Genomic DNA, 15,406 nt, shown 5'->3' on the forward strand with positions numbered 1-15,406 from the left:
TGACAACACTGACAACACTGACAACACTGACAACACTGACAACACTGACAACACTGACAACACTGACAACAAACACTGACAACACTGACAACACTGACAACACTGACAACACTGACAACACTGACAACACTGACAACACTGACAACACTGACAACACTGACAACACTGACAACACTGACAACACTGACAACACTGACAACACTGACAACACTGACAACACTGACACTGACAACACTGACAACACTGACAACACTGAACACTGACAACACTGCTAACACTGACAACACTGACAACACTGACAACACTGACAACACTGACAACACTGACAACACTGAACACTGACAACACTGACAACACTGACAACACTGAAACACTGACAACACTGACAACACTGACAACACTGACAACACTGAACACTGACAACACTGACAACACTGACAACACTGACAACACTGAACACTGACAACACTGACAACACTGACAACACTGACAACACTGACAACACTGACAACACTGACAACACTGACAACACTGACAACACTGACAACACTGACAACACTGACAACACTGACAACACTGCCAACACTGACAACACTGACAACACTGACAACACTGACAACACTGACAACACTGCTAACACTGACAACACTGACAACACTGACAACACTGACAACACTGACAACACTGACAACACTGACAACACTGACAACACTGACAACACTGACAACACTGACAACACTGACAACACTGACAACACTGACAACACTGACAACACTGACAACACTGACAACACTGACAACACACTGAACAACACTGACAACACTGACAACACTGACAACACTGAACACTGACACTGACAACACTGACAACACTGACAACACTGCTGACACACTGACAACACTGACAACACTGACAACACTGACAACACTGACAACACTGACAACACTGACAACACTGACAACACTGACAACACTGACAACACTGACAACACTGACAACACTGACAACACTGACAACACTGACAACACTGACAACACTGACAACACTGACAACACTGACAACACTGACAACACTGACAACACTGACAACACTGACAACACTGACAACACTGACAACACTGACAACACTGACAACACTGACAACACTGACAACACTGACAACACTGACAACACTGACAACACTGACAACACTGACAACACTGACAACACTGACAACACTGACAACACTGACAACACTGACAACACTGACAAACACTGACAACACTGACAACACTGACAACACTGACACAACACTGACAACAACAACACTGACAACACTGACAACACTGACAACACTGACAACACTGACAACACTGACAACACTGACAACAACTGACAACACTGACAACACTGACAACACTGCTAAACACTGACAACACTGACAACACTGACAACACTGACAACACTGACAACACTGACAACACTGACAACACTGACAACACTGCTAACACTGACAACACTGACAACACTGACAACACTGACAACACTGACAACACTGCTAACACTGACAACACTGACAACACTGCTAACACTGACAACACTGACACAACACTGACACACTGACAACAATGAACACTGACAACACTGAAACACTGACAACACTGCTAACACTGACAGCACTGACAACACTGACAACACTGACAACACTGACAACACTGACAACACTGACAACACTGACAACACTGACAACACTGACAACACTGACAACACTGACAACACTGACAACACTGACAACACTGACAACACTGACAACACTGACAACACACTGACAACACTGACAACACTGACAACACTGACAACACTGACAACACTGACAACACTGACAACACTGACAACACTGACAACACTGACAACACTGACAACACTGACAACACTGACAACACTGACAACACTGACAACACTGACAACACTGACAACACTGACAACACTGACAACACTGACAACACTGACAACACTGACAACACTGACAACACTGACAACACTGACAACACTGACAACACTGACAACACTGCTAACACTGACAACACTGACAACACTGACAACACTGACAACACTGACAACACTGACAACACTGACAACACTGACAACACTGAAACACTGACAACACTGACAACACTGACAACACTGACAACACTGACAACACTGACAACACTGACAACACTGACAACACTGACAACACTGACAACACTGACAACACTGACAACACTGACAACACTGAACAACACTGACAACACTGACAACACTGACAACACTGACAACACTGACAACACTGACAACACTGACAACACTGACACTGACAACACTGACAACACTGACAACACTGACAACACTGACAACACTGACAACACTGACAACACTGACAACACTGACAACACTGACAACACTGACAACACTGACAACACTGACAACACTGACACACACTGACAACACTGACAACACTGACAACACTGACAACACTGACAACACTGACAACACTGACAAACACTGACAACACTGACAACACTGACAACACTGACAACACTGACAACACTGACAACACTGACAACACTGACAACACTGAACACTGACAACACTGACAACACTGACAACACTGACAACACTGACAACACTGACAACACTGACAACACTGACAACACTGACAACACTGACAACACTGACAACACTGACAACACTGACAACACTGACAACACTGACAAACACTGACAACACTGACAACACTGACAACACTGACAACACTGCTAACACTGACAACACTGACAACACTGACAACACTGACAACACTGACAACACTGACAACACTGACAACACTGACACACTGACAACACTGACAACACTGACAACACTGCTAACACTGACAACACTGACAACACTGACAACACTGACAACACTGACAACACTGACAACACTGACAACACTGACAACACTGACAACACTGACAACACTGCTAACACTGACAACACTGACAACACTGACAACACTGCCAACACTGACAACACTGACAACACTGACAACACTGACAACACTGACAACACTGACAACACTGACAACACTGACAACACTGACAACACTGACAACACTGACAACACTGACAACACTGACAACAATGACAACACTGACAACACTGACAACACTGACAACACTGACAACACTGACAACACTGCTAACACTGACAACACTGACAACACTGACAACACTGCTAACACTGACAACACTGACAACACTGACAACACTGACAACAGTGCCTGCTGCTGCTGCCAACATCGAGCTGACAAATAACCCAGCGGAGCGGGAGCGAGGCACGGACTTCTCTGGTGAAACCACACTATGACATTCTGAAAGAGTTTTATGAAACACATGGCGTCCCATTGGTAACTGAACTAGAAGAAACACTGTGCTGATAACATTCAGACACATTCAGACAGGAGATACAGCACAGACGCATTCAGACAGGAGATACAGCACAGATGCATTCAGACAGGAAATGCAGCACAGATGCATTCAGACAGGAGATACAGCACAGATGCATTCAGACAGGAGATACAGCACAGATGCATTCAGACAGGAGATAAAGCACAGACGCATTCAGACAGGAGATGCAGCACAGACACAAAAACAAAGAGGGGGCTATGGAGATGTAACCCCTTCCCCCACTTTCACTTTCATCTCTCTCTCCTCTATATCCCCATCCATCTCTCCCTCCCCATGCTATCTGTCTCCTTTCTCCTTTCTCTTTCCTTCTATTGTCCTTCTCTCCATCCCCCTTTCTTCCTCTCCACCTCTCTCCCATCTATCCTCTCTCTCCCTTTCTCCCTGCCTCTCCCACCATCCTCTCACTCTCTCTCCCTCTCCCTCTCTCTTTCAGGGTGTTATGGTGTTCAGCCCAGTGTTTCAAAGGAAGCTAAGCCTGTCATTACCCAGGCCCAGGGTGTAATTATCCCAGTTTGGACTGGGCAGGGATCGAAGCTTGCCAATTGGGACCACTCCCTGACACTCACCCTCTCCCAGTCTTTATCTTACTAACGTTCAGCCCTAGTGCCTTCATCACTTTTGTTGAAACTAGAAGATTGCAGTAGCATGTTATTGAGAGTGGAGTGTGTATGCAGTAGCATGTTATTGAGGGTGGGGTGTGTATGCAGTAGCATGTTATTGAGAGTGGGGTGTGTATGCAGTAGCATGTTATTGAGGGTGGGGTGTGTATGCAGTAGCATGTTATTGAGGGTGGGGTGTGTATGCAGTAGCATGTTATTGAGAGTGGGGTGTGTATGCAGTGCATATTGAGAGTGGGGTGTGTATGCAGTAGCATGTTATTGAGGGTGGGGTGTGTATGCAGTAGCATGTTATTGAGGGTGGGGTGTGTATGCAGTAGCATGTTATTGAGAGTGGGGTGTGTATGCAGTAGCATGTTATTGAGGGTGGGGTGTGTATGCAGTAGCATGTTATGCAGTAGCATGTTATTGAGAGTGGGGTGTGTATGCAGTAGCATGTTATTGAGAGTGGGGTGTGTATGCAGTAGCATGTTATTGAGAGTGGGGTGTGTATGCAGTAGCATGTTATTGAGAGTGGGGTGTGTATGCAGTAGCATGTTATTGAGGGTGGGGTGTGTATGCAGTAGCATGTTATTGAGGGTGGTGTATGCAGTGTGTATGCAGTAGCATGTTATTGAGTGTGGGGTGTGTATGCAGTAGCATGTTATTGAGAGTGGGGTGTGTATGCAGTAGCATGTTATTGAGTGTGGGGTGTGTATGCAGTAGCATGTTATTGAGAGTGGGGTGTGTATGCAGTAGCATGTTATTGAGTGTGGGGTGTGTATGCAGTAGTGTTATTGAGAGTGGGGTGTGTATGCAGTAGCATGTTATTGAGAGTGGGGTGTGTATGCAGTAGCATGTTATTGAGAGTGGGGTGTGTATGCAGTAGCATGTTATTGAGAGTGGGGTGTGTATGCAGTAGCATGTTATTGAGAGTGGGGTGTGTATGCAGTAGCATGTTATTGAGGGTGGGGTGTGTATGCAGTAGCATGTTATTGAGGGTGGGGTGTGTATGCAGTAGCATGTTATTGAGAGTGGAGTGTGTATGCAGTAGCATGTTATTGAGAGTGGGGTGTGTATGGTAGCATGTTATTGAGGGTGGGGTGTGTATGCAGTAGCATGTTATTGAGGGTGGAGTGTGTATGCAGTAGCATGTTATTGAGAGTGGGGTGTGTATGCAGTGGCATGTTATTGAGTGGGGTGTGTATGCAGTAGCATGTTATTGAGGGTGGGGTGTGTATGCAGTAGCATGTTATTGAGGGTGGGGTGTGTATGCAGTAGCATGTTATTGAGAGTGGGGTGTGTATGCAGTGGCATGTTATTGAGAGTGGGGTGTGTATGCAGTAGCATGTTATTGAGAGTGGGGTGTGTATGCAGTAGCATGTTATTGAGAGTGGGGTGTGTATGCAGTAGCATGTTATTGAGGGTGGGGTGTGTATGCAGTAGCATGTTATTGAGAGTGGGGTGTGTATGCAGTAGCATGTTATTGAGAGTGGGGTGTGTATGCAGTAGCATGTTATTGAGAGTGGGGTGTGTATGCAGTAGCATGTTATTGAGAGTGGGGTGTGTATGCAGTAGCATGTTATTGAGAGTGGGGTGTGTATGCAGTAGCATGTTATTGAGAGTGGGGTGTGTATGCAGTAGCATGTTATTGAGGGTGGGGTGTGTATGCAGTAGCATGTTATTGAGAGTGGGGTGTGTATGCAGTAGCATGTTATTGAGAGTGGGGTGTGTATGCAGTAGCATGTTATTGAGGGTGGGGTGTGTATGCAGTAGCATGTTATTGAGGGTGGGGTGTGTATGCAGTAGCATGTTATTGAGAGTGGGGTGTGTATGCAGTAGCATGTTATTGAGAGTGGGGTGTGTATGCAGTAGCATGTTATTGAGAGTGGGGTGTGTATGCAGTAGCATGTTATTGAGGGTGGGGTGTGTATGCAGTAGCATGTTATTGAGGGTGGAGTGTGTATGCAGTGGGTTATTGAGGGTGGGGTGTGTATGCAGTAGCATGTTATTGAGTGTGGGCAGTGTGTATGCAGTAGCATGTTATTGAGTGTGGGGTGTGTATGCAGTAGCATGTTATTGAGAGTGGGGTGTGTATGCAGTAGCATGTTATTGAGGGTGGGGTGTGTATGCAGTAGCATGTTATTGAGTGTGGGGTGTGTATGCAGTAGCATGTTATTGAGTGTGGGGTGTGTATGCAGTAGCATGTTATTGAGTGTGGGGTGTGTATGCAGTAGCATGTTATTGAGTGTGGGGTGTGTATGCAGTAGCATGTTATTGAGAGTGGGGTGTGTATGCAGTAGCATGTTATTGAGAGTGGGGTGTGTATGCAGTAGCATGTTATTGAGGGTGGGGTGTGTATGCAGTAGCATGTTATTGAGGGTGGGGTGTGTATGCAGTAGCATGTTATTGAGAGTGGGGTGTGTATGCAGTAGCATGTTATTGAGGGTGGGGTGTGTATGCAGTAGCATGTTATTGAGGGTGGGGTGTGTATGCAGTAGCATGTTATTGAGGGTGGGGTGTGTATGCAGTAGCATGTTATTGAGGGTGGGGTGTGTATGCAGTAGCATGTTATTGAGGGTGGGGTGTGTATGCAGTAGCATGTTATTGAGGGTGGGGTGTGTATGCAGTAGCATGTTATTGAGGTGTGGGGTGTGTATGCAGTAGCATGTTATTGAGTGTGGGGTGTGTATGCAGTAGCATGTTATTGAGTGTGGGGTGTGTATGCAGTAGCATGTTATTGAGGGTGGAGTGTGTATGCAGTAGCATGTTATTGAGTGTGGGGTGTGTATGCAGTAGCATGTTATTGAGTGTGGGGTGTGTATGCAGTAGCATGTTATTGAGGGTGGGGTGTGTATGCAGTAGCATGTTATTGAGAGTGGTATGTGTGTATGCAGTAGCATGTTATTGAGGGTGGGGTGTGTATGCAGTAGCATGTTATTGAGGGTGGAGTGTGTATGCAGTGGCATGTTATTGAGAGTGGGGTGTGTGTGTTATGCAGTAGCATGTTATTGAGGGTGGGGTGTGTATGCAGTAGCATGTTATTGAGAGTGGGGTGTGTATGCAGTGGATGTTATTGAGAGTGGAGTGTGTATGCAGTAGCATGTTATTGAGAGTGGGGTGTGTATGCAGTGGTATGTTATTGAGAGTGGGGTGTGTATGCAGTAGCATGTTATTGAGGGTGGGGTGTGTATGCAGTAGCATGTTATTGAGGGTGGGGTGTGTATGCAGTAGCATGTTATTGAGAGTGGGGTGTGTATGCAGTAGCATGTTATTGAGAGTGGGGTGTGTATGCAGTAGCATGTTATTGAGAGTGGGGTGTGTATGTGTGTTATTGCAGTAGCATGTTATTGAGAGTGGGGTGTGTATGCAGTAGTGTTATTGAGGGTGGGGTGTGTATGCAGTAGCATGTTATTGAGGGTGGGGTGTGTATGCAGTAGCATGTTATTGAGGGTGGGGTGTGTATGCAGTGTGTTATTGAGAGTGGGGTGTGTATGCAGTAGCATGTTATTGAGAGTGGGGTGTGTATGCAGTAGCATGTTATTGAGGGTGGGGTGTGTATGCAGTAGCATGTTATTGAGGGTGGGGTGTGTATGCAGTAGCATGTTATTGAGAGTGGGGTGTGTATGCAGTAGCATGTTATTGAGTGGGGTGTGTATGCAGTAGCATGTTATTGAGGGTGGGGTGTGTATGCAGTGCATGTTATTGAGAGTGGGGTGTGTATGCAGTAGCATGTTATTGAGGGTGGGGTGTGTATGCAGTAGCATGTTATTGAGAGTGGGGTGTGTATGCAGTAGCATGTTATTGAGAGTGGAGTGTGTATGCAGTAGCATGTTATTGAGAGTGGGGTGTGTATGCAGTAGCATGTTATTGAGGGTGGGGTGTGTATGCAGTAGCATGTTATTGAGGGTGGGGTGTGTATGGAAGCTGTTTGATTGCTGAAACTTGCTAAGGAGTTTATTTTGCACAAATTATTAAGAATGTCAGAATCCGTGACTTTTGGATCATTTCTTAATCCTTTCAATGAGGGGGAAAAAAAATCAGCCTCTATCGAATAATCTTGTTTCTTTGTAGAATATTTCCAAAATCAAGGACTGTGAATCTGAGCCAATGTTTAAATCTATATATGAAACAGCTAAAAACGAGCATACTGTGGACTTGGATGCCTCTGTGTTTAGGAAGATGTATAATATAATCACACCCACGCACACACTCACTGACTCACAACCACAGGGCGCTTATAGCAGCTACTATTTGAAAAGGCATTCAAGCTCCACGCAACTTTATAGAGCAACACCAGCAGGCCCAGAATAAGATGACTGTATAATAACAGCTGTCTTTTATAATGCAGCTCCTTCTAATTATATTACTGTAGTTCCTTTAAGAACGTCGGACGCTCATTCATTTTCTTACATTCTATGAAGCCTGTGCACTACCCCTAGCCCCTGGATTGGAGCCCATGCCTCCAGAGGGTAGGGTAGGATAGGATAGGATAAGGTAGGGTAGGGTAGGGTAGGGTAGGATAGAATAGGGTAGGGTTAGGGTTTAGGGTTAGGGTAGGGTAGAGTAGGATAGGATAGGATAAGATAGGGTAGGGTAGGGTAGGATAGAATAGGGAAGGGTAGGGTTAGGGTTAGGGTTAGGGTTAGGGTTAGGGTTAGGGTTAGGGTTAGTTAGGGTAGGGTAGGGTATTTTAGGGTCAGTGTTATTGAAACTAGAAGAAACTAGAAGCATGTGGGCCCCTCCAAGTCTAATGGAAATGCAGGATAATTGAGCTTCCTTGAATGAAGAATGGGTCCAGTGTTTAAACAGCTCTGTTTCCACACTGCTCGCTGTTCTATAGATGTATTGTACTCCATCTCTCTCTCTCTGTCCCTTCCCATCTCATGCCCTTTCCATCTCCCTCCCTCCTTCCCTCTCCATCTCCCACCCTTCTCCCTCCCCATCTCCTTCACTCCATCCCTCTTGCTCGCTCTCCCTATCTCCTTCCCTTCCTCCCCCTCTCTTTCTATTCTTTTCCTTCTCACCAACAGCCCATCTCTTACCCTCTCTCCTTCTCTATCTCCTTATCTCCATCTTCCCCTCCCCTTGAGTTCGCACCAGCCTTTTTTTTCAGAGGACAATTAACAACCTCTTAGAAGGAATACCCCACGTTGCTGTCTATTTAGATGATATCTTGATAACTGGAACCAGTGAAACAGAGCACCAGGACAATCTGAAGCAAGTGTTAAAGACTCAAGCAGGACTGATATTAAAAATCAGAAAGCGTACCTTCTAAAGCAAGTGTGACTTACTTAGGGCACCAGATCTCTGCCCAAGGTCAAAAAAGCTCCACCACCAAGAAATGTCTCAGAACTGAAATCATTTCTTGGTATGGTTAATTACTATGGGAAGTTTCTGCCCGATTTGTCAACTTTACTAGTGCAACTGTATCAGTTGTTGCACAAGCACACTCCATGGCACTGGAGAATGGCTCAAGACAAAGCCTTCAACTAAGTCAAGGAACTGCTACTGTCAGCATGCTTACTTGTTCATTTTGACCCAAAGAAGGAGCTTATTCTATCCTGGGATGCCTCTCCGTATGGCATGGGAGCCGTACTGTCTCACCTGATGGACGATGGATCTGAAAAACCTGTGGGTTTTGCATCACATACACTTACCATGGTGGAGAAAGGCTACTCCCAGCTCGATAAGGATGGGCTAGCAATTGTGTTTGGTGTGTAGAAATTTCACCAGTACTTGTATGGTAGGCTGTTTTGCTCAGATGATGAAGCCACTAATGAGCTTCGTTAATGATACAAAAGCCATATTGCTCATGGTTTCAGCACGAATTCAACACCAGACACTTACTTTATCAGCCTACCAGCACACAATTGTGTATAAGGCTGGCAAGGACAATGCTAACACAGATACCCTGAGTTTATACAGAAAAATGGATACTGACCGCACCTTACCACGCATTACCCTTACCACCTTACCAAGCAGGGTTACATTGTGGTCATTTCCAAGACCCAACTTTGAAATGAATCTCGAGCAAAGAAGAAAATTCATAATCCTAAAAGGTATTGACACTGTCGACCCAAGGGACTTTTTCGACCTGAAAAAAGAAACAAGGACCAAGGGTCACAAATGGAGATTAGATAAAGGGGCATTCAGAACAGAAAATAAGAGGCACTTTTTTACACAGAGAATTGTGAGGGTCTGGAACCAACTCACCAGTAAGTTGAAGCTGACACCCTGGGATCCTTCAAGAAGCTGCTTGATGAGATTCTGGGATCAATAAGCTACTGACAACCAAACGAGCAAGATGGGCTGAATGGCCTCCTCTCGTTTATAAACTTTCTTATGTTCTTGTGTTCTAAACTGGATTAAATGGACTTGGTTTTGGACAATTCAAGAAACAAGGACTAAGGATGCTGCAGAGACTCGGGTTCAAGTCTTCTGCATTCTGTGATATATCGCTTGAGCTGCATGTAGTTAGACTGTGACAGGTATTTAGTTCCGCCACCCCCTGTCTCTGGGAGACCCTCTAACCTCTCAGTTAGAGACACACAGGTTCTTTGCGGATGGAGTGAATGTGCTTGTCTTTCCCACAGTGTATCCAGCATAAATCAAAACCAAGTCCTGCAACAGCATTCAACAGTTTATTCACACATTTATCACAATTACACAATTATTGCTAGCAGCTTCAAAGTAGCAAGTATCTAATGAAATGCTTTTCAATCAATACAGGGGATCTAAAAGTAATACAATATAAGAAGTATACAGCAGTGGCCAATCTAGCATCTCTATTCACCGCTCTCTCAAATGATAGTGTTGCTACTGTATACCTCAGATGACAAGTAATCAATTAATGTATTCTAATTAAAACCATCAGTTTTAATTCAATACAAGATTTGAGTGTATCTAAAGTGAGTTCAAGTAAAATCAGAGAACCCTTTAATATTTAAAAACAATACAAGTTTATACTTTTACAATAAAACTATATCAAACATTCTACCCTTAGCATGCAAAATACAGGTAGACGATTTACAGTTAGCAGACAGTTAGCAGTTATCAGACAACTATATTGACTCTGCAGGCGCTTATACTCAATCACAAAATACACTGTCTTTGATTCCCGGACTCCAGTCTAAAGGGAACTGTTTCAATAATACACACGCGAGCAGCACTGCAAATCCAAGGTGTGTTTCCAGTGTCGGCACTAGGATTTACTGGCCTTGACGTGGATAGCAGATCTGGTCGTGTTGGGTTGGGGTTTTGCAGACGATCCCATCGAGGTGCAGAAAATTCACTTTACCCAAAGCCATTCTGAAGAAGATCCGATCATCCCATCCTGTCAAAGGGAGACTAGTTTGAAATTACCCGTCTATGTTTTCATTCCTTATTAAGAGTGAAACTGAATTATTCTCCAGGGTAATAAATAATATAAAGAAAAGAACCTGCTAATGCCCTAATAAACACATTGCAAAATATGTGGAAACTTGTTAGTTATAGTTATGAAATGTATTTGACAGAAATGAATGTGTTTTAAAAGCAATTTTATTAAAACCATTACAGTACTCACTTTCAAAGGAACCAGTTCCACATCTCTACCAAGTGTCTCTTTTATTTTCTGTGAAACGCTGATGTATCTCTCTCTCTCTCTCTCTCTCTCTCTCTATATATATATATATATATATATATATATATATATATATATATATATATATATATATATGGTAACACGCTAGTCACTTGTCCCACACTCTCTGTGGACTGAGAAACACCCTGTCTGTAAGAACCCGAGGGTCCCCCATTGGAGGTGACAGAGAGGGATAAACGCGCCCACTGTCTCTCAGGCCGGAGAACCATTACTGGCGGGTAGACAGGCTATTTATGGTAGGAGGTCCAGCTTCTTGAAGGATCCCAGGGTGTCAGCTTCAACAACATTACTGGGGAGTTGATTCCAGACCCTCACAATTCTCTGTGTAAAAAAGTGTCTCCTATTTTCTGTTCTGAATGCCCCTTTTTCTAAACTCCATTTGTGACCCCTGGTCCTTGTTTCTTTTTTCAGGCTGAAAAAGTCCCTTGCGTCGACACTGTCAATACCTTTTAGAATTTTGAATGCTTGAATTAGGTCGCCACGTAGTCTTCTTTGTTCAAGACTGAACAGATTCAATTCTTTTAGCCTGTCTGAGGGTCCCCACACTGGAGTAAGAAGAGGGATAACAGCGCCACCGTCTCTCAGGCCAGGAGAAGTACTGCGGGTAGACAGCTTATTTATGGCAGAGGTGCCAGCAGCCCGAAGGGTTCTCCTGGGAGCTGGTGGAGGAGGTCTTTGATCTGGAGAAAGAGGAACAACTGAAGAGGAAGAAGGGGAGCAGCCGTCCCGAGAAGAAGGAGAAGAAGCCGAGCCTCCAGTGCCACTGATTCCAATATCCTCGAGGGAGTTATGGGACCGGCTAGTGGACCCTGAGGGGAACGTGAGGAGGGACCAACCGAGGGGCCCGAGATTGGACAGCAACATCATCCAGAGGGAGAGCTGCACCAGTCTCCAGTGACAGAGGGAGAGCTGCGCCAGTCTCCAGTGACAGAGGGAGAGCTGCACCAGTCTCCAGTGACAGAGGGAGAGCTGCGCCAGTCTCCAGTGACAGAGGGAGAGCTGCGCCAGTCTCCAGTGACAGAGAGAGACGACCCGCTGCTCTCGGCTTCGCTGGCAGGGGGAGAGCACTTATTGCTGCTGCCCATCCCTCTTATACATGAGTTGCCAAAGGTCAACTCATGGCCTGTCCTGCCAGCCTGCAACGTCTAGGGCTGCCGAGCTGGCAACTTCCAGGGAGGCCAGTTCACTATCGCCCAGGGAGGCCAGTTCACTATCGCCCGGGCAGGCCAGTTCACTATCGCCCAGGGAGGCCAGTTCACTATCGCCCGGGCAGGCCAGTTCACTATCGCCCAGGGAAGCCAGTTCGCTATCGCCCGGGGAGGCCAGTTCACTATCGCCCAGGGATGCCTGCTTGTCGTCACCCAGGGCTTTGTTGTATCCAGCAGCCGCAATTGCACTGCCAGAAATTCTGGGGCCACAGCCCAAGAAAAGGGAGCCGTCGGCTACAGAGAAGGATGTAGAGGTGAGGAGATCACTTTCACCAGCAGTAGTTTGACTGCCAGAGTACACAGCGCCGCTGCCCCTGCCAGTGTACACAGCGCCCCTGCCAGAGTACACAGTGCCCCGTGCCCCTGCCAGAGTACACAGCGCCCCCGTCCCTGCCGGTGTACACAGCGTCCCCGCCCCTGCCGGAGTGCACCGCACCACTGCAAGAACTGCCATTGCTGGAAGATCCAGCCTTGGCGCTGTTAGCATTTCCGCTGATGGCATTGCCACTGCCAGGATTTCCCTGGCTGGAGGAGCCAGCCTGTAAGTTGTCAGCATGTCCACTGCCAGGGTTGCCCCTAGGGGATCCCCTTTGGGGATTTTAAGGGGGCCATGTGTGCTGTGCACAAGGTGGGATATATGTCTGATCCCCAGTGCTCTTCTCTTCCCTCTCCTTCCTCCCATGCTTCTCCTTCTCTTCCCTCTCCTTCCTCCCGTGCTTCTCCTTCTCTTCCCTCTCCTTCCTCCCGTGCTGCTCCTTCTCTTCCCTCTCCTTCCTCCCGTGCTGCTCCTTCTCTTCCCTCTCCTTCCTCCCGTGCTGCTCCTTCTCTTCCCTCTCCTTCCTCCCGTGCTGCTCCTTCTCTTCACTCTCCTTCCTCCCGTGCTGCTCCTTCTCTTCACTCTCCTTCCTCCCATGCTTGCTCCTTCTCTTCACTCTCCTTCCTCCCGTGCTGCTCCTTCTCTTCCCTCTCCTTCCTCCCGTGCTGCTCCTTCTCTTCCCTCTCCTTCCTCCCGTGCTGCTCCTTCTCTTCCCTCTCCTTCCTCCCGTGCTTCTCCTTCTCTTCCCTCTCCTTCCTCCCGTGCTGCTCCTTCTCTTCCCTCTCCTTCCTCCCGTGCTTCTCCTTCTCTTCCCTCTCATTCCTCCTGTGCTGCTCCTTCTCTTCTCTCATCCCCCTGTGGAGGAAGCAGCTATCAGTTCTCTTCAGAACTGTTCAATCTTTTACTGCATTTATTTATTTGAATTATTATATTATTATTATAAATCTTTTGGTATTTTCCTTTATTTTTTTATTTTGTATAAACTGTATATATGTGTTAGTTTTTTATTTGTATTGCCTGCAACTTATATGCTTTTATATTTTGCTTTGGATAAAAGCGTCTGCTAAATAATTAAATAATTAACAGGTGCTTCAATGCAGTTGCTATCGACCCGATTTAAATCCTATAGCTTCAATAACACGCGCCCATCCCTCTTATACAACAAACTTCAATTCATTATTTCAGCCCATCTATTTTTAAAAAGCCCTCACTGTACTGCAACGCCGCGGTCCTGCGCTCTGATTGGGTCACTGGGGATTGAGACGCATCACTGTTCTGTTCTTGGGTACACTGCCTGGGATGCGGACCAATGGTAAAGCTGCGGGGGAGTGATCGGGGCATGCGGGGAGGGGGGAGCACTGCCCCATTGGCCAGCGAGGGAGCAATTTTGGGAGCCCCCTGATTGGCCGGAGGTTTCTACACTTTGGGCCCGCTTAGTGCTACTGTGTGAGCCAGGTAGGACTGTACCGTTAACTTCTGGCCAGTCAGCTCAGCAACGCAGCGCTGTCTTATAAGAAGCCACGGGAAAAGGGGAAAGAAGGGGCGAGAGAGGCGTTGGGAGAGTTGAAGGCAGGTTATGGGTCCGTCGGCTCTGCGCATCCCAGTCGCAAGATCTTGTAGTTAAAAAGAGGTACACGTAGTGACTCACTCTCTCACACACCCAGAGAGAGAGAGAGAGAGAGAGAGAGAGAGAGAGAGAGAGAGAGAGAGAGAGAGAGCGAGTCTCTTAGAGTTTAGTCTCTCACAGGTCCACTGCCTAGTCACCCCGACGCACTTCTCCAGTTCAATGGGGCAATCACACTAGATTGGATTTTTAGAACTAAAACTACCCTCTATTTAAAACCATATTTGCGCAATCTAGAATATTATCTACACATATACATATATAAAAGGATTCGTTTATTTTCACTATCCACCAGTGGTGCCCACAGTCCAGACTGTGTGAGAAATTGAAATATGGATTTGCCGAGCTCATCCACTCGGAAGAAACGGCGACCCTGGTTCTCGGACCTCACCTCTTTCGCAGCGCTGGCTCTGGTGTTGTGGCACAGCACGCCGACTGCAGCAGGTAAGCAACAGCATTTGCAAGAGAAGAATAATACTAACACAAATAATAATCATTTTCATGTTTGCGCGTGTGCGTAAAAAAGCGGTCTTTCCCAAGCTATGCAGAGC

The 15,406-nt window shown here is 46.2% G+C and overlaps 1 protein-coding gene across 1 annotated transcript in view; it reads left to right on the forward strand.

The window, feature by feature from the left end:
* Positions 1–14,935: 14,935 nt before the first annotated feature.
* LOC121304182 (collagen alpha-2(XI) chain-like) overlaps positions 14,936–15,406 on the forward strand; it is a 110,170-nt gene continuing 109,699 nt past the window's right edge. Inside the window, exon 1 of the mRNA XM_041235150.1 lies at positions 14,936–15,299. Within this exon, the coding sequence (XP_041091084.1) occupies positions 15,188–15,299 (112 nt within the window). The 5' untranslated portion in view covers positions 14,936–15,187. The remainder of the gene's footprint in view (positions 15,300–15,406) is intronic.

Source organism: Polyodon spathula, chromosome 37, assembly GCF_017654505.1.
Source record: "Polyodon spathula isolate WHYD16114869_AA chromosome 37, ASM1765450v1, whole genome shotgun sequence".
Classification (NCBI taxonomy): Eukaryota; Metazoa; Chordata; class Actinopteri; order Acipenseriformes; family Polyodontidae; genus Polyodon; species Polyodon spathula.